Genomic DNA, 21932 nt, shown 5'->3' with positions numbered 1-21932 from the left:
AAATTTTAGAGTGACAATGAATGAAATCAAGATTTTAAGAAAATTTATATAAAAGAACAATTTTGGGATTATCAAAAACTTTTTAAAAAAATTGGGTGTAACCAGAAATATATAGGGTGTGAATAGAAAAACTCTTATTTAAATTATACTATTTGAATTATAACTTTTTTGACTCAAACAGATAATTAATTTAAAAAAATATATCTATTTCCAATTTTACTTAGATTAAATAGGCAATTATCCCCTGAAATTGTAAGTTTCGTCAATTACCCCCATGAAATTTCACAACGTTAATCAATTTACCCCCTCCGTCAAATTTTTCTGTTAGTGAACATGACGTTTTGCAAATACCCCCTGAAGTTTTGCACTTATGTGCAAAATGCCCCCTAAACTTCAAAATTTATATTATTTTTTTCTTAAAAACAAACAATTAATAGTTAAATATTAAAACTAACTATTAATTTTGGAATTTGGAAAAATTACATGCATATATACATCAAAAATAGGCTTCAAAATGGGGAAAATATGTATTTTTTAAAGTGGCAATAATGAGATAATTTGTGGATTAATTTCAAAGGTAAAGAAATATATGTGTAAGTGTTTGACATTTCTCAATAAGTATTCCTCTATACATACCGATCACATATTTCATTTGCTGATGATTTGTGTCTTTTTACATGAATATTACTTAATATGCTATATATGATAATATGCTATATATGATATCTCGGTCGGATAGTATTGTGGTGTGAGCTAGATTGTATACGATGAGTGATTGTCCCTGCCTGAAGCACAAACAAGAAATTAGAATGAAGTTTTCTATAAAGTGTGTAAACAAGAACAAATCATATGAAAATATTGAGGTTTGTGTAGTTTAAATAGTTTGAGCAAATTGTTGAAAGAGTTGGAGGAGTTAAAAGACTAAGATGGTGAAGGAGAAAATATAAATTTAAAACTGATTATTAATTTGTCTATAAATCTCTAAAAATAATAATTTGTCTATTAGAAATAACCATTATTGTCACTTTAAAATACACATTTTCCCTATTTCGATGTATATATGCATCTAGTTTTTTCAAACTCTAAAATTAATAGTTAGCTTTAATATTTAATCGTTAATTGTTTGTCTTTAAGAAAAAATAATATAAATTTTTAAGTTTGGGGCATTTTGCACATAAGTGCAAAACTTCAGGGGGTATTTACAAAACGTCATGTTCACTAACAGAAAAATTTGACAGAGGGGTTAAATTGATTAACTTTATGAAATTTCATGGGAGCAATTGAAGTTTTGTTAATTTCAAGAGAGTAATTGATGAAACTTACAATTTCAAGGGATAATTTTCTATTTAGTCATTTTACTTGTGACAATTTTATTACTACAAATTGGTTTAGATTTGAAGATTTAAAGGGCTACGCCTACGATAGGATAGCTTAGGATTATCCCAATATACGGGGGACAAAGGATTTAGAGTTAATGGCAAGATTCGTATAAAAGCGGCAATTGAATTTAGTGTATAGTTGGCAGTTTCTAGAAATTTGACAAAATTGTCTTTGTTTTGTTTTTCAAAGATGCATTCAAAAGATGTGAACTGTGACGTACTTTCGTCCTGCTTCAATTAATTTCCATATGGAAGAAAGAGAGAGTATTGTATAATATTCTTGTTCTTCTTCTAAAAAAAAAAAAATATGTTCAATTGGTCAAAAAGATCTCACATATTGCCATAACGAACGAACAAAAGCACATGGTCAAAAACAAACAAACGCTTCCTTCTTAATTCTCATTCATTCATTAGTATTATTAACACCAAACACATATCTCAACAAACCTGTTACTGTTTCATTTGGAAAATTGGTGGCACCTACTAACTTCCTCATCACCATCGTCTTTGACTTCCTGCCTCTTCTAGGTACGTACGTACCTGCTTTTCTATCTTTCTTTTTTTCATTCTTCATTCTTTGTTTCTTCTTTCTAATTTCATGGGTTGCTCTATTTGCTGTATGTCTTTCTTTTATTTCTTTTTAATATCACCTGTAAATGCTGTTTTATTTTTCTTGTGTTTCTTCAATTTTTTTAAACTGTTTTTCGATAAGAAATATGCATTCAAATAAATTTTTTTTTTATGAGTTGATGGAGTCCAATGGTGTGATGATTCAGGTGATTGGACTCTGCTATTTTTTTTTTTTATTTTCTTTTTGTTCTCATGCATTGAATATCGATTGTATAAAAGATGAATTGAAAATTTTATTTTTTATTTATCTTTTGCTTGTCTTTTTCAGATTTGGGTGGGAATTTATGTCTTACCCTTTTTCTTGTGTATAGTGATGATATGATATATGTGTAATTGTTGTTTGATTTGAGTTTTTTGTTTATTGGCTTGGATGTAACAGTTACCCTTAGGTTGGTTTGTATCAAAGGTGAAGAGGGTGACACTTGCATAGAGATGGCTCAGAAGAATCCAAGAGTTATTCCAGACTGTGTATATGCTTCTAATCCCTATCATGAATGCACTCAAAATTGCCTCCACAAGATCAAGGAATCCGTTTCCAAGCCACCTAAGAATAAAAAGGGATCTGGTTAGTTCTTCTTCCTGTTTTCTGTATACTCTTTTTTATATACCTTGGCCTCTTTGAATTGGCTTATTTGAGTTTATCTATTGATATAAGAACTTATAAAACTGTTTGACATAGATGAGATTATGAAAACAACTTATGACATGTTTAATAAATGGTTTTCAGCTTATTTTCATAAGCTATCAGGATAGCCTATAGCTTATATGAAAGTAGTTTGATTTTGTTTTATCTTTTGTTACAGAAATAGCTTATACATAAGCGCCTATATGATAAACGCTTATACTATATGGGCTTAATTATTACTTCCTCTGTTGCCAATTATAAGCAAATTTATCTTTTTAGGTTCATTCAATTAATGATGTATATAGTCCATAATATGAACCAAATACATCATTAATTGAATGAACCTAAAAAATCAAATTTGCTTATAATTGGCAACGGATAGAGTATTTTTTATCCAAACGGGAAATATATTTTAGTTATATGAAGTAAAACACTATTTCTGCATTGTTGGTCCTATCATGAATTTTTAATCTCTCAGAACTTCAGTTTACAAATGAGTATTTGGCTTGTGACATCCTGTTTTTGTGCCTAAAAAAAGTCACTTCTATAGTTGTATCCACTGTAACTGCTTACTGATATATGTTGCTGTTCTGTTTGTGTCTCTTTTCCTTTCTCCATGTATGCTTCTGTTTTGACTTGTTCATATATATCTATAGGTTATTTTGACAGAGCTGATAATTTATCCTTTGGCCTGACTGATTTGAAATAATTGCCTAGCTATAAATCATTCAACACTTATAAAATCTGTCCTTTTTTCCAAAGCTTTTCGCAAAGGTGTTATAGAAAGTGAGATAGGCAAAAAGATGAATGAAGAAAAACACATGCACTCAGGATGTCCTAAAGCATCTAATCCTTACCATGCGTGTGATGTAAATTGCCAGAAAAGAATGTCTGGAGCTGATTCAGGTTTCCCTTCATTTTTTATCTGCAATTTATGGATATCAAATTCATTGATGTGCAACTCAGTGACAATTTTCTCGTTTTTATATACAGTGTGTGTCTTCTTGTCAGTGCGCTTCTTCCAATTTATATGTCACGTTAACTTTGTCTTCTAATTAAGATGAAAGTGGTGTGTAATTTATCTTGAATTGAGTCTAGAAACAGATTGATTTGGAGACTAAAGATAAACTGTGGTCTCATTTGATATAATACAGTTTTCAGCAACTTTTGTACAAATGATATAAACTGCTGTGACATTATGATTTTGTTTAATCATTCAATGATAGCAAATTAACCTTTGACAACATATTTTATTATCCCCATACTAGTAAATGAGTTTGTCAACTTACAAATATTTGGAGCCATAGCTCTTAGAAAAAAAGTCAGTTGATTTGGCAATAACTTAGATTCCTCTAGACAATGAGTTCCCAAACATTTTCAAATCAAATTCCACACCTCAACTTTATTTGAAATTAAAACTCCCTGATCTAACTTCTCCTTAATCACTGTAAACTTATAAAGGTTATTTTTTGTTGAAGTTAGGAATCAAATATTCATCTCAAAGAGTGTTCATTCATGAATGTGTATCTGACTACAATCTTCTTAAATTGTAGGTGTCATTCCATTAACCTTCGACAGGAAAAAGAAGCTAGGTTCTAGACCTGAACTCCCAGTTCTTGACAGTGTTCCGGCCTCCAAAATTGGCGCCATTTATCTCGCTGATGCGGCATCGCCAATATCAAAATATTATGACAAGAAAAAGTTGGAACCGAAAAGCAATGAGATAGTACCAGCTTCTGGTGAACTACATACTCTAGATGTCAAGGTAATATCAACCTCTCTTTTCTCACACCCTCTTCAGAAATTTCTATTAGAGATATAGTTAGTTACCTTGTTATCTTCATTTTTACATGGACTTGTGTATCAATAAATGATATATTTAACAAAGATGGTGTCAGAGCCAGGTTAGTTATCTGGTATATAACAAACCTTCTCAATAGCATATAGTTAACTTGTCTCTTGCCATTGTATCTTTGGCAGCCTGTCAATGACAAAGTCCAACCAAAGGATGGTTCTGAGAATCTTGCCGGCCAGATACAGACAAATCAAGCAGGCGACAAAAACTCTTCAAACAAAGTTGTTCCAGTAACCTGTTTTGATGACATTGGAGAAGGTCTAACTACATCAGCTGGTGGATCCAAGCACTTCTGTTATTCTGATGTTCTCCATGATAATGAGGACAGTGATGATGAAGAGGGGAGTGAGTCTGTGGTTTCTGAGACGCGTGTTCCTGTTGGAAAATACCATGTGAAGGAAAGCTTTGCTCCCATCCTGCAATCCATCTTTGACAAGTATGGTGATATAGGAGAAAGCTGCCATTTGGAATCGGTTGTGATGCGGTCGTATTACATCGAGTGTGTGTGCTTTGTGATCCAAGAGTTGCAATCAACCTCAATAATGGACTTAACAAAGTCCAAAGTTAAGGAATTGTTGGCTATTCTTAACGATGTTGAGTCTGCTCAACTTCATGTGACATGGTTGCGTACCGTTGTCAATGAAATTGCTGAATACATCAAACTCATTGATGAGCACCGGTCCGTGGAGGCGGCAAAGGCTAACTCTGACAGTGAAATGGAATCACTGAGGAAAGAACTAGAATCAAAAGTGGAAATTTTGACTCAGAAAGAACGGGAGGTAACTGATATTAAAACAAAAATTGAAGGGATTAGAGAGCGCCTCGGCGAGCTTGAGATGAAGTCATCTGATTTGGAGAAGAACAGGTTATCTATCAAATCCAAGGTTGATAATTTGGATAGCAGATCATTGCTAGATGAACTACTTTAATTAATAATGTAAACTGCTTAGGGAATGGTATTAGTATTGTGGCAATACATAACAAGTAGAATATGCAATGCAACTGAATCAATAAAATCATGGGAACTATGCTGTATTTTCAAGCTAGGTAATGCTATGATTACATAACACACCTTAAACACATGCACCCTCAATGCTTCACTTCAATTTTTTATTTTAAGTTAATTATCCCAAACAGCTTTGGGTTGATTGAAGGCCTTGCTGTCATTATAGAAAATTTAGTTTCTACATCTTGGAACCAAGCCAATTTTGGAGCAGCTTTGTGATGATAAAAAACATGAAGGCTGCAAAGATCAATGCACCAATTGCAGTACAATTGAATTAGAGTTGCAATTTGCTAGTTATTTTCTGCATACAGGGCACTCTGTTTAATCTCTTGTGGGTTATTTGCCCTTAAATTTAGCACTTTTTGGCTGTACTGCTGGCTTATATTATGACCTTTTGGCGTTTATTTAATTATTATTATTATTATTATTGGATGCTGAGGGGGAGAGGGATGAAAATAAACACCTTATGTTAAACCAAAGAGTTTAAATATGTTTTTAGTCTTTCTTTCAAAAAAAATAAAAATGCTTTTAGTCCTGCAATGTTTTTTGTTTTAGTCCCGCAACTTTTTTGTTTCGGTTTGGTTCATGTAAATTAAAAAATTGTTGCTTTTAGTCTATAATATCGAATGTGGCCCAATATAATCATGCCATGTGGCTTAAAAAATTGACTTATGGATTAAAAGCGACGATTTTTAAAATTGCAGAAACTAAACCTTAAAAAGAACTTGCAAAGACAAAAAAGAGTTATAATTACATGTACTAAAATCATATTAAATATACCAGGTTACAAACATACATCAACTGTGTCGCTAACGTTTTTCTGGACGACAAAACCAATCATCTTAAACATAATATCCATGGACCTATGTGACATAAGTTATGTTTTAAGTTATAAAAAATGGACATAACTCAATTAATGGACATTTTATAATATATGTAAGGGTCAGATTTCAAACCCGAGATTCTTCACTTATTCACCTTAAATGAGGCTACTTGACGGCGAATAGTGCAAAATACAATAGAGAAGACGAATAGACGGCGTTAGCGTTCATCTTTACGTTAGTAATCTATATATTCATATATAAAGGGATACATTTTTGGCTATAGACGGAGTTACATTTTCATCTTTTATATAAATCAACTAAATTCCATTATCATAGGAATAATTTCACAACAATAGAAGCAATATAAGTTAAATTTTATTTGATTGTGATATATTCCAAAAAATTATTTATAAACAAATACAAGACCTGTTCAATAACCTTAAAAATTAAGTTAGACTTAAAACGAATTTTGATATATGAAATCTTTTTTATCTGCATATATGATCTTTTATTTATAAAATTTAATGAAAAATAAGTCTTTTATTAATAGGCCTAAAAGGAACACTTTAGTGACCTTACCATCATGATCCTGAACAACTAATAAAACAAACATATAATGGGAGAAATGTTTAATGGTGACATAGTATAATAATCAAAATAACACTAAAAAAAAAAAAAAAAGGGCAAAATGTGAGTGAAAAATAATGAAGGGACCCACTATTGTTGACTCGAAATGTTAACTAACTCTAAACCTACGATCCAACCTTACAATTTATCAGCAATTCTCCCAAGAGCATTTGCAAGCTTATCAAGCACAGCAACCATTTTAGTTGCAGTTTGATTCTGTTGCTGGCGATCCAACTGTAAACTCTTGTTCCGAGCCTCTAGCTGTTCACATAGCATCTTGCCATTTTTCTCTAACACTTTAATTAATTCACTTTGCACACTTTCCTCCTCTTCCTCTTCAATATTGCCTTCAGTTGCAACCCCCCGCTTCCTCTTTCGTTCACCTGGTTGTTTCTCATTGATGGCATTGCCTTCTCCTTGTAAGCCACTGAGGAGTGGAATAAACTGCTTCTCTGATACTGATACTGATATTGGAACAGGTGAAAGAACATTATCATCCTTCTCCAAATCAGAAAACAACTCATCTTCACCACTCACTTTCCTGTTACTATCATAAATATAAACCTCCTCATCACCAACCACCTCTGAAACCGGTGCGGCCACAGCCACGGGAACAGCATTTGCAGCCACCGCCGAATCAAGAATATTGTAAACCTCTATATCAAAACAACCAGGCAATTTCCTCTCTCTCCTCAACTCAACGTTCATCAACCAAAACGACTCAGTTTCATCACTCACCTGAGACTCCCACTCCTTAATCTTCTTATAATCTGCGGTGAGATTGCCCCATCGCTTCTTACACTGAATCGGTGTCCGGTTCACACCATGCTTCTCACAGTACGAAGAGACCAACGTCCACTTCTTCTCAAACGAACCAAACAACGAACCGTTTCGACCCGGTTTCAACCGGCTTTCAGCATCGTTCTTTCCATGTACTAGCACCAGAATCTCCTGCCTCGTCCACCGTTGTAACCTTCCCGCTGGTTTCACGTCTTCGCCATCATTCACGGCGGATGACGGCGGTGTTTCATTACCGATTCCGTCATTGATATTAGGGTTAGAAGGTAACGAGGGTTCGTCCAAATCCATAAAGGAGAATTAGGGTTTTGAATGTAAGGTAACGCGCATGAGAAGGGGCGTTTGTGACCGTGTGCCTCCGTAAGAAAAAAAGGGTTAGGGCTTAAACCACATCGTTTATGATTTTATGAAGGAGGTTGTTTATAAAGAGATGGAGAAAGGGTCTTTGTGTTGAGCCCACGTTGCTAAGGTTATGGGATTATTGAGTATACTAGAACTTACCGTGCTATGCTATGCTACTCCTCGGATAATAAACAATAGAGAAGCTAATATATTGCAATATGATCCATTACATATAAAAGAAAACATATCTATTTTAAAATGTGTAGAGTGCTAACTTTCTACCACTTGTCGATTTTACTTTTGATATTTTTTGTTGAGGGGTTACTTTTGATATCTTAACATATACTTTTGTAGGACATTTTGTTAACTTTCTATCAACTATCTTCAAATGTGCATGGTGTTAACTCTCTACAACTTATGCATGGTGTTAATTAACCCTCCGGACTTGAGTATAAGAAGAAGAAAAACTAAACAAAATTTAATGTATACATCAACTTTGTTTGATTTTTTTTTTTTATATATATATTTGAAATGTAGTATATACAAATGTATATTATGCTAATTTAAATTCTTGCCAGCATTTACTACATTGGTAATGGGAAGGTACACGCATGATAGTTGGCAACAATAGGTTGATGATAATTCTAAAGACTTGACAGTTTGATCCACTACATCTCATTAACTTCAATGTAAATAAATAGAATTCATGAGTTTAAATTTTCTTAATGAAATAGGCTCCATAGTTTAATGTATTAGGAATTAGTTATTCTTGGCTTGAAATTAGACGGAAAAAAAAGTAAACAAATTTCAAAAAATATTCTACTGCTATACTTTTTTTTTGTGGACAAATTCTACTGCTAACATTTTACTGGATATAATTAAAAGTAACATGTACTTTACATAACTATTTGACAAAAAAATGTATAATATTCTCAACCACCAAAATTAGAGAATCAGCTCCATCCCATAACAAATTACAACAGAACCACTGACTCGAGCATCAACAGGAAACATATCAGCTGCACAGAAAAAAACCACAACAGGGAATTCAATCATAACCGAAAAAATGACCTTTAAAAACTAAAACACACACTGTCATCTGGAACTGCCACATATTTAAAAAAATCTGCATGTGTCCTGCATAAAGCAACCTCCCGGCAAACTACAGAGAGGTACCCGAAGAACCAAAGAAGCGCACCCAAAAAATCTTGAATCATCGAAGCCTGAACTACTCGAACCTCATGGGAGCAGACCATTCAAAATATTTAGCCACATCTAGGACAATCTATGATTTCATCTTTTTGAGAGCAAAGTTTACAAATGCCATTATGCATAATAGTATATTTTCAAAATTGTACATCATATCAAAACAGAATGTATAAAAATCTAGTATTCATATCAATAAAGAATAGCGTTCCATTTTATAAAGATATAATTTTGAATGTTTAAAATATACATACGGTGCTGATATCAAAATCCACGTGGAATGTTCATAAACTTAGTTGTGAATAAGAAAGCAAATTTGTGCATTTGAGGATCTTCCAAAACTATACAATGGAAAAACTTAAGCAGAAAAGTAAAGCAAAAATGTGCATCTAGCAAAACAAAAGAATTAACCAAAATTTATAACTGAAAATAAAGGAAAAACGTTAAATTTGCATTCTCCAGAAACATTAATATCAGCAGCGGGCTTATCCTTTGCATCTAATGCTTGCACATCAGACCAATTAAATCCACGGAAGGAAGTTACTGATGATAGAATAAAGAGTAGGTATGGGAACAACAACATGAGATGACACAGTTGACACCACATCGTGTTTCTGATTTCTTGGCTTCTGCTCATGATCATGGTTTACTGCCATGATGAAAGAAGAGAGAAGAGAAGGGTAAAAATGGAGGAGAAAGAGGTGGTATCGAAAAGTGTGGAGTCAATATGGGAATTGGAGGAAGATGAGTTTCAAAGAAGCCAAAAGAGAAAATAAAGTGTTGGAAAATGCTAGCAATAATGAGTATACCTTATTCCCATAAAACACTCGTATGATACCTTATTGGAAAACTGATGGAAGAGTAAAGGGTTTGTTATTTACAATGCAAACCATCATAAAGATTTGATCAACAGTCAAGAATGTTTGGAGCCAAAACCATTTAGGTTTAGGGTTTGCAAAGTTATCAGCAATGTTAACAAAGATTAGATATAAGTAAGATATGATTAATGTATTTGAGCACCCTTATCTTTTTAGACTTTTTCTTTTCCCACCTCACACTTCCCCCGAGTGTCTTAATTTATTCGGATTGTATAGGTGTGTAAAATGGAGAGTTATTTTTTTTTTAAGAGACGAAGTTCAAATAATTTCAGTAGTGATGTTTTTTTGTTTGTTTGAAAGATTCAGTAGTGATGGTTGTAAATGTCTGTCATTTAATCTATAATATCTTTATAAAAGGAGTATATGATTTTGGACTAACTTTTACACTTTCAATTATACCTTTAACCAAATTTGACTATAAGAATGTTATATTGTTGGTATATCGTTGGTCTCTTTAAAAAAAAATATATAAGTATAATTTGATATAATAAAAAGTGTTAAATATCTATACTTATACTTTTAATCAAAACAAAAAAAATTAATCAAAACTTCATAAAAATTATTGTTTGTAAGTTATAAACATCAACGTAATAAAAATAGCAGATAGACGAATACGAGCAAACAATAACAATTATAATGAGTAATTAAAAAAATAATACAATTAACAATAAATAGCAAAAAAGGGATTGAAAAAGCATAAATTTTATCATAATTATACTTATATTAATGATGATTTAAATTAATCTCTAAACCATATTAATGATTTTCATGCAAATAAAGGTTTAGGTGATTTTGGTGAAAAATTGGATGAGTTTTGTTTCACTTACTATAACCAGAAAATGAAGTTTATGGGTTGGTTTAATTATAGGTCGCAACAGTAGTTAACTGCTGTCAGTTTTTCCCAACGATAGTTAACTACCGTTAGAGATAATTTCGTCATTTCAATGTGTTTTTAGAAAGCTTTTGTTGTTAAAAAAGCAAATTTTATCTAACAATGCTAACAAGTGAAGGCAAAACGGACTTATTTACTACGTTTAGATCTGTCTTGGCTAAACCAGGACGAGGTGGGGCAGACCAAATTCAAATTCTCACTTTGCCTTTCCCTTTGGCGGACAAGCAAGTGATAGGGCGGCCTGTCAAACAAAATTTATCTTTTGTTAATTATTTTCCTAAATGATGAAAATTCATGTTTTTGTTGTTGTTATTACCAAAAATTAAAAAAATAGAGTTTTCTTTTACGGTAAAAAAAAGTATATAAATACTTCAATTGTAGTAGAAAAAGCGGACAAAAGAACACTGTTGACGACTGAACGTTAGTAAATATAATAAAACATATATTTATATGCAAAAGTTAACACATTTAATTGTTTAAACAATGTCCTAAAGAAAACTTTTTGCATTTTACATAATTTTTTAAACCATCAAATTGTTACTTAAAATCTTAAATTATACCTTTTGTATAATTTTTTAAATCATCAATTTGATGATTTAACTTTAGATAAAAAAAAAATGGAAGGATGACAATACAAGGGTGTGTGAAGTTAGGGCTATTTTGATATTATAATGAAATATTAATGAAGTTTTGGGTGTAACAAGATATTTTAGGGGTGTGACTAGAAAAATTCGCACATAAGGAAATAACTTTTAGAAGAACTGTATGCATTGCATTTGTTATATTTAAAAAGAGGTTAGGGATTAAATATCTTGAGAGAGCGAGCGACATAGAAATCGATTTTGTATACGCAAAGCCGAATCGAATTCCCAATTCCCCCCATCGGCTTCTGAGAAATCGGTGCTACTACAACTACACACAGGTTCGTTAATTCATATCTATCAGCTCCAATCTATGTATTGCGTTATATCTTTTCAATTTTTTCAAATTATAAATTAGGGTTTTGTTATTATTATTAGTAACATACCCGTGCTGACGCACGAGTACAGTAACATATCCGTGCTGACGCACGGGTACAGTAACCGTTTGTTGTTTAAAAGAGTCTGATTTTCTTTTTAATGGTTGTTATATATTGTTATTTAAAAATTTGATGTAATATTTTTTTTTAGGTTTTGAAAATGTTAATATAACTTCTTTACATATGATGGGCAGTTATTTCTCTATAATGATTGTTACATTTTGCAGAATATGATTTTGCACATTAAAATATAATACAATTTTTACATAACATAAGTTTATTTAAATTTGTTAAACTTGAAACGTAAACAGTGTTATAATATTTGAATATAATGGAAAATGAGATATTGTGCGTACATTTTAAGTCTTTATAGATATTAAAAATAATATGCAACAGTTTATTATAATATTACAACTTTTGCTCAAAAAAATAAATAAATTACAACTTGTCATGCAATATTATAAATAGTTTAACATCATTTTATAATTGAATTGGGGTGATGATATTATAAATAGTTTAAATGTTTTAGCATGAACAATTTTTATAAAGGACAACCTGTTGTGTAAATCAAAGTTAGTTTAGTCAATGATAATATATCTTGTGTATTTTATTTTATTTTTCTGAAAGATTAGTAAATGTTCATTTATCCCGTGGATTTTAATTTATGAGGGTTCAATATCATTATAGAATTGAACTGAGGTGACATGAAACATTTTAGCAAAACCAATTTTTTATAAATATCGTTTATCAAAGTTAGTTTAGTTAGCGACAACTTGTCTCGTGCATTTATGTTACTTTTGAAATTTTAGACAATGACCACTTATCCGATGCATTTCAGTTATCTACGAAATTTTATTCAATCTCTGTTTATCTTGAGCATTTTAGTTGATAAGTGTTCAATATCGTTGTAGAATTGAATTGAGGTGATGATGTTATAAATAGTTTAAATGTTTTAGCAGGAACAGTTTTTACAAAGGACAACTTATTGTGTAAATCAATGTTAGTTTAGTCATTGATAATTTATCCCGTGTATTTTATTTTATTTTTCTCAAAGTTTAGTCAATGTTCATTTATCCCGTGCATTTTAGTTTACGAGGGGTCAATATCATTATAGAATCGAAGTGAGGTGACATTATAAACAACAGGAACATTTTAGCATGACCAATTTTTTATAAATATCGGTTATCATAGTTTGTTTAGTTAGCGACAACTTATCTCGTGCATTTATGTTACTTTTGAAATTTTAGTCAATGACCACTTATCCGATACATTTAAGTTATTTACGAAATTTTATTCAATCTCTGTTTATCTTGTGCATTTAAGTTGATAAGTGTGCAATATCGTTGTAGAATTGAATTGAGGTGATGATGTTATAAATAGTTTAAACGTTTTAACAGGAATAATTTTTATACAGGACAACTTGTCGTGTAAATAAAGGTTAGCTTAGTCAATGATATGTCACATGGTTAATAATTATCTTAAAATTCATATCGGCTAAAACTTGTCTCTTTGTGTTATAATTATTTTGAATTTGTACTCCGACCACTACCAAAATATGTTCAATACTTATTTTAAAATTTATATCAGCATGTCTTTATAATAATTTTTAAAATTTTTTGCGAAGTGACAACTTGTCTCGTTTACAACAATTATTTTAAAATTCTGAAGTGATGAGTTGACCCTTGTATGATATATTTTGTCAATCTTTTTTAAAACTTGTCTCTTAAACTATTTATATATCGTTTGTTACTGCCTCACTTCAAATCTATACACATCAGTCTTTTTCTACTACTCTCTTTGATATGTTGTACGTATCAAACGATCAATGTTTTACCGTTATTTTTATGTAATAATGAAATATATGTACCTTATGTTTTTATGAATATAAAAAAAAAATTAAATTTTAATATTAATTAATTAATGTAACAACACGTCTTTAGATATTGTAAAAAAACACGTCGTTAGATATATATATATATATATATATATATATATGTGTGTAAAATAATATTTATTAAATAATATTTTTAGAGGTTAAATAAACTACTACTATTTTTTATTATTTGATAAAGAAATTATTATTATTTTTTATATATTTTTTAAAGAATTTATTTATTTTTATTTTTATTATGTTACACTAATTTTGCAATAAAAAAAGTCGATACCCCTTTACCCCTTTCTATCTCGTACAAACCTAGAGTATTTTTTATAATTTTCTTTTTATTTTATTTTTTGTCATTTAACTTTATTCCACACACACCATATTTATTTCAAAGTTAATTTTCTCTCTCTTCACCAAAGAAATCTGGAAAACTCTCTCATTACCCTAGCCGCCGCCTCCTCCCTCCTTCAGTGTGTCTCCGGCGGTCGTTACATTGATCCACCATCTTCATTTTTGAAAATCCATCACCATAAAAAGAGTCCCCTCCATCTTCTCTACAAAACCCATTTAAAAATATCAGGAACGGACAATCTTCGCCGGTGACCACCACGCCGGGAAAGAGCTTACGTGTTTTCATCCCGATCTGGGTCAGAATTTTTACACAAACACTTAAACCTGGGCTGTTGTCTTCATCAAGGTCAAGTTCTTTACATATTTTGTTTCCATTACATGCAACAACAACAATACAAATATGAAATTGGATGTGATTTTGTTTTATTTCTAGAGATGTAAATTTTTTTTTGTAGATGAATCTTTTTTAGTTCCGATGCTACTGATAAAAAAGTCTGTTTTTTTCAATGAATCTTTGATAGAACAGATTTTTTTTTTTTTACAGATGAATAAAATTTTTATTTGCAAATCAAAAGAATTTTTTTTTTTTTTTTTTTTCACTTTCAATATTCACTTTCTGTTATTACTTGTTATGATTTAACAAAAATTTCACTTAGATTTTCTTGTAATATGGCTCAAATAATATTCATTTCTTTCTCTTATTTGCTTTTTGTATAACTAATGAATATATTTTGTATATTTGCTTTTTTGTTGTTGATATAATTTTAAAATTGTGTTAGGACTGTTTTTGTTAAATATACATGATATGAAGGTCAACAACAAATGAAATAATTAATGATATTAGGAAAATGAATTCTTATACCTGCCGTGTTCTTCTTGTTGTCAAAGAGAGAATGAGAGAGGAGAGACAGTTGAGAGAATGAGAGAGTATTAAATTATGAAAGAGTAGTGAATGACAATATAAGAGTATTTGAAATTTGAAATTGAAAATTTGCCTCCAATTGATTGTAGATCTGACATTAGATTATATCTTTTTTGTACAAAAGAAAACTTTTTTCGTTTTCCGTGTCAACCAAAATCGGATTTATTTAGTTGGCATCAAATGGAAATGACTTTATGAAGAGCAAATGAACTAAACTATTAGTTATTTGTAGTTAAAGACAGATTTTATTTGTGGTAATTTGGTTGAATAAAGTAAGTTAAAGACAGATTTTACCCTTACTTTGGTGATTTGTCAATTAACCAGGCTGGGGCATTAATAGGATTTCCACAACATCTTCTCTTCTTATATTAAGAGAGATTATTCAGATTTCTCAACATGTCTGACGACCGTGATGTGCATCCTGATTGCCGGAACGCCAGTAATCCTTTTCACGAATGTACTGATTACTGCTTTAGAGTCATCGCTCAAGCCAAACTCACTCAATCTGGTTAGTTTCTTTTTTCTTTTCAATTGCATATACAATATATTAGATGCCATGAATGTTAGATAGAAATATGGTTTATGACTTAACATTACCACATAATTTGATCCATTTATTTGGATGAGGCTGCTTGGTTGTTGTTGTTGTTTTATCCATATGAGTTTCTCTACTTGCATGTTTTCTTATCAGAAGTTTCACAAGCTAGCGGCAGCAGTCACCATGAGCAAGCCATCCCAGATGAGTTGTCTCCTGATGAGGGGATGCATGATGATGGACCAAAGCCTGATGAAAATTCTGATAGTGAACCTGATCAGCCTGCTCCAGAGAACAACGAGGATGGCTCTTTCCCAAAACTCTCTGCCAGACAGAAAAAGTGGATGGAGTTGAGAGCCAAAATGGTACTAAATGATGGATATTATCATGTTTATTAATTAATTTATTATTTATTGGAACTGACTTAGATCCTTGCTTTGTTTCCCTGTCAGCAAGAAGCAAAAAAACGTAATCAAATTGAAATGGCAAATGAAAAAAAGAGGATGGAGGCTCCAACAGAGTCTAGGGGTGTTTCTAAGCAGAAGTGGCTTGACGATAGGAAGAAAAAGATTGGAAAGCTTCTTGATGCAAATGGACTGGATATGACAAAGGCATATATGCTTGACACACAAGAGGCTGCAGAAGAGAAATACAAGAAATGGGAGAAGGATCCTGCTCCATTCGGCTGGGATGGTATGTTTTCTCTATATTTTTCCAAGAAATGTTATTTTTATGGCTGGTTTGATTATATCTGTTCTTGTTTACACGTATATACAGAGATATACAATATAATTGTACTTTCGTTATTTCTGTGTCAACTTCAACGTGGTTCACAAAAAATATAGAGATTTTCAGACACCTGTAGAGTTTGTAAGCTTGCACAATAACCAGATTTTGTGAGCTCGAGTACATGAATCAAACAACATCATAGTGTCATATTAAAATTTAGGGGAAATTACACTGACCTCCCCCGAGGTACCTTTAAATGACAAGCACCCTCTCTAGTTTTAAATTCAACACTAACCTCTCCTAATTTATCTTAAAATAGATAGATACACCCCTTACATCTTAACACCGTGATTGTTCTGTTAAAGCTCAAAACATTTCTGGACTATCTTGCTCTGCATGTGACAGATTAAAACAAAATTTGTAGAATTGATTGAAAATGGTAATATAGAGAAGCCCTCAATCAATTTCTAGAAAACACAGTTTCAGTGAGATGAAGTTGAAACAAAATCAAGGGTTTACACCTCAGTGTTCCAGTTTATCAGCAAGGAATCCACACATTTTTGCAATAATTTACTCCAATTATTTGTGGGTTATTTTTCCCATAAACAGATCAAGTGTAGCCCCATGATTGTTTATAGAATTATCCATCTAATTGCGAGAAACTTTAGATCCAATAAAACACATACTGGTAAACCCAAGAATAAATCAATTTTTTCGAGACATAAAAAAAATGCAACGAAATGTAAATTGTGATCCCTGGACTTGTTGTGGCCTCTTCCACGTGTCTATGATTTTCTGGGCTAATAATATAAATATATGTTTTTTTTTTGTTGTAGCAGTGTATCAATGTTGAAAGAAAAGACATGTAAATAAAAAGCTTTTACCTGTATCTTATTTTATTTTTAATTGAAAAGAAATCATTTACTTCCTTTTAACAAAAAGTAGATGCAGATGTGAGTTTAACAGCAAGGGGTGTTGTTGTTAAGTGAACGAATAGAGGGGAGGTGAGATATATTAACATAAACCTCAGGGTAGGTTAGTGTAAATTACCCTAAAATTTATTAACCGAAGATTACAATACCTTATGATTAGGTGAGATTCCTATATGTGTTTGCATGAATATTTGGAGCATTGCACAAATGTTCTGTTGATGAAGAAGTGTTTATAGGAAGAATAACACCATGAAATATTTGGTCTAGATCACAGAAGCATTTCATTTTGTTCTTTGAAATCTAAGAGAGTTTTATCTTATATTAGAGCTTTGTCCCTTCCTTTCTAAGTTCTTATCGAACTGATAATGATGTAACTATTTCTTTTACCAGTTTTTAATCAAAGGACATTGTACAATGCATACAAAAAGCGGACCAAGAACATTGAGGTCGATGTAGAAGAATACAATAGAATGAAAGAAGCTGATCCAGAATTCTACCGTGATGCTTCAAGTCTCCAGTATGGAAAGGTATACTGTCAAAACATCAATTATCTTTTGTACTTCTGCACATCAATGGGTTACTGTATGAGGAATTGTCTTTCCTTCATTGTAGGCACCAAAAACCTCAGAGGATAAGATTGACAGGATGGTACAAGAACTTAAGGATAGGGATGAGAAACGCAGGGCATTTAGCAGGAGAAGAACATTTCGTGAAGAGAAAGATGTCGACTCGATTAATGACCGCAATGAGCATTTCAACAAGAAGATTGAACGGGCCTTTGGTAAATACACATTGGAGATTAAAAATAATCTCGAGCGAGGAACTGCATTGCCCGATTGAGGCACTTGCTTTTGCTGTGGTGCGTTGTATTCTTGTTGTTATTCTGATGCTGGAAAGTTTAAATGGTGGATTGCATTCTCTGGAGTTTTTTTTTATCAGATGTAACATTATAGGCTAATATATTTTGCTATGCACATATGGAGCGTTGTGGAGTACCTTTTTTTTTTTTGGTACAACTTGTGGAGTACTTTTAACTTCAAACACTAAATGCTTGCTTCAGACATGTGTTCTTTTGTAGCACTCTTTTCGTTCATATGTCTTTAGTTGACTTTGAGGCATTTCATAGTAACATACATGCAAATGACTTGAATCAAATCACACGATTCAAATAAAAACATACAGGAAAAATCTTTCTGAATAAAACTATACGTGTTGAACCAATCATATGATTTCGTTCACTTATCATTTCATATATATAGATATATTTTCTTAACGGATTGAATTTTTCCAGAAAATTGGTATCATTTGACGTTTTATCAATGTTATTTGGAATGTCCAACGGTGAAAACCGTATCCTACTGAGCAAGTGATCACGGACTAGGATTTGCTGCTGTTGAATTATCCCACAGTTTTTAATTTAAGCCATTGTATTGGATTACAAAATTATAAGTCTTGTCACACAAACCCATCCAACAGCCCAAAATAAAACTGCGTGAAAAGTTACAGCACCAAATCTGTATCCAAGTGATGATCACACAGTTTGAGATATGTTGTCTACATGCTGTAAAATATTATTTCAACCTTGACTAAGTGATTAATTGACCATAGTAGTAAATGCAAAGTCCAATGTCGGCATTACATAAAAACTTTCAAACCACCAAACAGTCAGACCCACGCACCATAGAAAACAAAGGGGTGCCATGTGTCATAAAAGAAGTGTCTTTATTCTTTTCTTTGCTGTCCAAATTTCAACAGTCAAGTTTTTGTTTTAATCTCATCTTTGAATTGTCTACACAGGAAACAACACAGTTGACTCCAAACTGAATATTCCACGTTATTTGCCAATTCCATTTACTATAGTTTAATAATAATAATTCATACTATCAGTATACCGAATAGTAAAGTAAAATGCACGAAATTGCAACAAAGTGTGGTGTTGAGATACTTCTCAATCATTAGGGTCTGTGAGTTTGAGAGAAAACAAATGGGTATTTCAATTGCTAGTTTTTTATTACCACTAGCTTTAGTTTTGAATTTAGTGTCTGTGTGTAATGGAGGCACAACCAGTGCTTTTGTTAGGAATGTTCAGAAAGGCGTTAATATGTCACTTGATAGTGATGTTTTTGCTGTTCCTTCTGGTTATAATGCTCCCCAACAGGTTCATATTACACAAGGTGATCTTGTTGGGAAAGAAGTGATCGTATCGTGGGTGACCGAGGATGAACCAGGGTCGATCGCAGTGCGCTACTGGAGTACTGACAACAGCAAACAAAAGAAGCTAGCTAAAGGGAAAATTGTTACTTATAGATTCTTCAATTACTCATCTGGTTTTATTCATCACACTACTATAAGGAATTTGGAGTACAACACTAAATATTATTATGAGGTTGGACTTGGGAACACAACAAGACAGTTTTGGTTTATAACTCCTCCTGAAATTGGTCCTGATGTGCCATACACATTTGGTCTCATAGGAGATCTCGGTCAGAGCTTTGATTCAAACAGAACACTTTCTCACTATGAATTGAATCCTAGAAAGGGGCAAACAGTGTTGTTTGTTGGAGATCTCTCTTATTCAGATAACTTTCCAAATCATGACAATGTTAGGTGGGATACTTGGGGAAGGTTTGTAGAAAGGAGCACGGCTTATCAGCCGTGGATATGGACTGTAGGAAACCATGAAATTGATTTTGCCCCAGAAATTGGCGAAACCAAACCATTCAAACCTTATTCGCACCGATACCACACTCCTTATAAAGCATCACAAAGTACTTCACCCTTTTGGTATTCTATCAGAAGAGCTTCAGCTCACATCATTGTCTTGGCCTCGTATTCAGGATATGGAAAATATACACCACAGTACCAATGGCTTGAACAAGAGCTACCTAAAGTTAACAGGACAGAAACTCCTTGGTTGATTGTTCTAATGCATTCACCTTGGTATAATAGCAACAATCAACATTATATGGAAGGGGAGACAATGAGAGTAATGTATGAGCCATGGTTTGTTAAGTACAAGGTTGATGTTGTGTATGCTGGACATGTGCATGCCTATGAAAGAACCGAACGTGTGTCGAATATTGCATATAATGTTGTGAATGGTATTTGCACTCCTATAAAAGATCAATCAGCTCCTGTATACATAACCATTGGAGATGGAGGGAACCTTGGAGGCATGGAAACCAACATGACAGAACCACAGCCAGAGTACTCAGCATTCAGAGAGGCTAGCTTTGGACATGCCATTTTCGACATAAAGAACAGAACACATGCTCACTATAGCTGGCACAGAAATCAAGATGGTTATTCGGTTGAGGCTGATTCCCATTGGTTTTTCAACAGATTTTGGCATCCAGTTGATGATTCCACCGCTCATGTTTTCCATTGATACATTGATTTACTGCTCTTTTCACAAGAATACTCAATGTGATGTTAATCAATAAAGTCATGATTATGTAATAATTGCTTGTAGGTCAATCAATTATGATTATCATTACCTTTCGTTCTACTTTGTATGACTGTTAAATAGATGTAAAGGAGCAAGCATCTTGTTTTATGTGTAAAAATAAATATTACAAAACTTTAACAAGACTTCTCAGCTAGATCAATTGCATTGTCATATCATAATCATTGTAATTTCTCTTTTCCTGGCCTTGATTTTTAGTAGTGTTGTATTTATATCTACACTAACTAGGCATGTCTTAATGCGAGCATAAATAACGTTCTATCTCAATGAATTAATACAAAATTTCTGCATAATTGCATTCCTCTATACACTAAAGCATGGAAAATCATCTAAAATGTTATCATGCACCCAAGTCAAGGACATCAGCAAAATTGAGTTAAAAAGACATCAATGCAGAAATAAGATAACAAGAAAAGTAAATAAATGCTGACATGAATAAATGTATACAATGATAGGAGTTTAGAAAATTTTAAACAAAGAACAAAAAAAGGACAAGCTTAAGTTTATGTATGATTCTCAAATGGACATCCTCTTCTTCCTGAGGAGTCATATCACTCTTGAGATCTTGATACCGGAGTATCTGTTCCGGGGTCATTCCTTAATTTTAAGATAGTGTGCTGCCTGAAAAACCAGATAAGACAATATAAAAGGAAAATTTCAAGGCATAAAACGTACCCTGGGGGGGTTATCCTCTATAGGGTTCTAGCTTATATGCTGCAATAGCATTAATTTAGCTTGCTAGTACTCATCCTTATTCCTTAAACAGGGCAAGAAATGTCCAAACTCAAGCCTAGCTATTAAGTAAATATCAATATCTTCCAGATTCTAACTGTTCAACTATGTGGTTAATGAAGTTCAATTAAGGTTAAGCCTCTGTTTGGTTTGGCTTTTGCAAAGCCAGAATCAATTCTGGAGCATTTCAAAAGCAATTCTGCAATATTTAACATGTTTGGTTTGGCTTTTCAAAATAGCTTTTATCCTCCAAAAGCAATTCTAGTTGAAGCTACAATTCCTAGCTTCTTACTTTCCTAGAAT

The 21932-nt window shown here is 32.3% G+C and overlaps 4 protein-coding genes across 10 annotated transcripts; 3 read left to right on the top strand and 1 right to left on the bottom strand.

Moving 5' to 3' along the window:
- Nucleotides 1-1663: 1663 nt before the first annotated feature.
- On the top strand, nucleotides 1664-5924 carry LOC25485619 (uncharacterized). 4 transcript variants are annotated; one of them, XM_024772271.2, is made up of 5 exons: nucleotides 1664-1907; nucleotides 2389-2574; nucleotides 3397-3540; nucleotides 4188-4399; nucleotides 4615-5924. In XM_024772271.2, exons 2-5 carry the CDS (start codon nucleotides 2442-2444, stop codon nucleotides 5416-5418), a joined length of 1293 nt encoding a protein of 430 aa, XP_024628039.1. In that variant the 5' UTR covers nucleotides 1664-1907; nucleotides 2389-2441; the 3' UTR covers nucleotides 5419-5924. The 4 variants fall into 4 exon arrangements, with proteins under 4 accessions (XP_024628039.1, XP_024628046.1, XP_013470327.1 ...); XM_024772278.2 differs by having other exon boundaries at nucleotides 1696-1911; nucleotides 4615-5904; XM_013614873.3 differs by lacking the exon at nucleotides 1664-1907 and adding an exon at nucleotides 1919-1996 and having other exon boundaries at nucleotides 4615-5904.
- Nucleotides 5925-7078: 1154 nt separating this feature from the next.
- On the bottom strand, nucleotides 7079-8035 carry LOC25485618 (trihelix transcription factor ASR3). The gene has a single exon (XM_013614871.2). The coding sequence runs from the start codon at nucleotides 8033-8035 to the stop codon at nucleotides 7085-7087; it is 951 nt and encodes a 316-aa protein (XP_013470325.1). The 3' UTR covers nucleotides 7079-7084.
- A 6309-nt stretch (nucleotides 8036-14344) lies between these two features.
- Nucleotides 14345-18539, top strand: LOC25485617 (pre-mRNA-splicing factor syf2). Of its 4 annotated transcripts, XM_039830043.1 has the most exons (7): nucleotides 14345-14659; nucleotides 15560-15590; nucleotides 15624-15743; nucleotides 15921-16135; nucleotides 16223-16463; nucleotides 17822-17958; nucleotides 18044-18539. In XM_039830043.1, the coding sequence occupies exons 3-7, from the start codon at nucleotides 15632-15634 to the stop codon at nucleotides 18269-18271; spliced, it is 933 nt and encodes a 310-aa protein (XP_039685977.1). In that variant the 5' UTR covers nucleotides 14345-14659; nucleotides 15560-15590; nucleotides 15624-15631; the 3' UTR covers nucleotides 18272-18539. The 4 variants fall into 4 exon arrangements, with proteins under 4 accessions (XP_039685977.1, XP_013470322.1, XP_013470324.1 ...); XM_013614868.3 differs by having other exon boundaries at nucleotides 15560-15743; nucleotides 15930-16135; XM_013614870.3 differs by having other exon boundaries at nucleotides 15560-15743; nucleotides 15927-16135.
- Nucleotides 18540-19176: 637 nt separating this feature from the next.
- LOC25485616 (purple acid phosphatase) lies at nucleotides 19177-21094 on the top strand. Its single transcript, XM_039830042.1, has 2 exons — nucleotides 19177-19276; nucleotides 19325-21094. Exon 2 carries the CDS (start codon nucleotides 19416-19418, stop codon nucleotides 20817-20819), a length of 1404 nt encoding a protein of 467 aa, XP_039685976.1. The 5' UTR covers nucleotides 19177-19276; nucleotides 19325-19415; the 3' UTR covers nucleotides 20820-21094.
- Nucleotides 21095-21932: the final 838 nt, after the last annotated feature.

The sequence above is a fragment of the Medicago truncatula genome, chromosome 1 (assembly GCF_003473485.1).
Source record: "Medicago truncatula cultivar Jemalong A17 chromosome 1, MtrunA17r5.0-ANR, whole genome shotgun sequence".
Taxonomy (NCBI): domain Eukaryota; kingdom Viridiplantae; phylum Streptophyta; class Magnoliopsida; order Fabales; family Fabaceae; genus Medicago; species Medicago truncatula.
The sequence above is the reverse complement of the archived record's forward strand: the minus strand, read 5'-3'. Positions and strand labels throughout refer to the sequence as shown.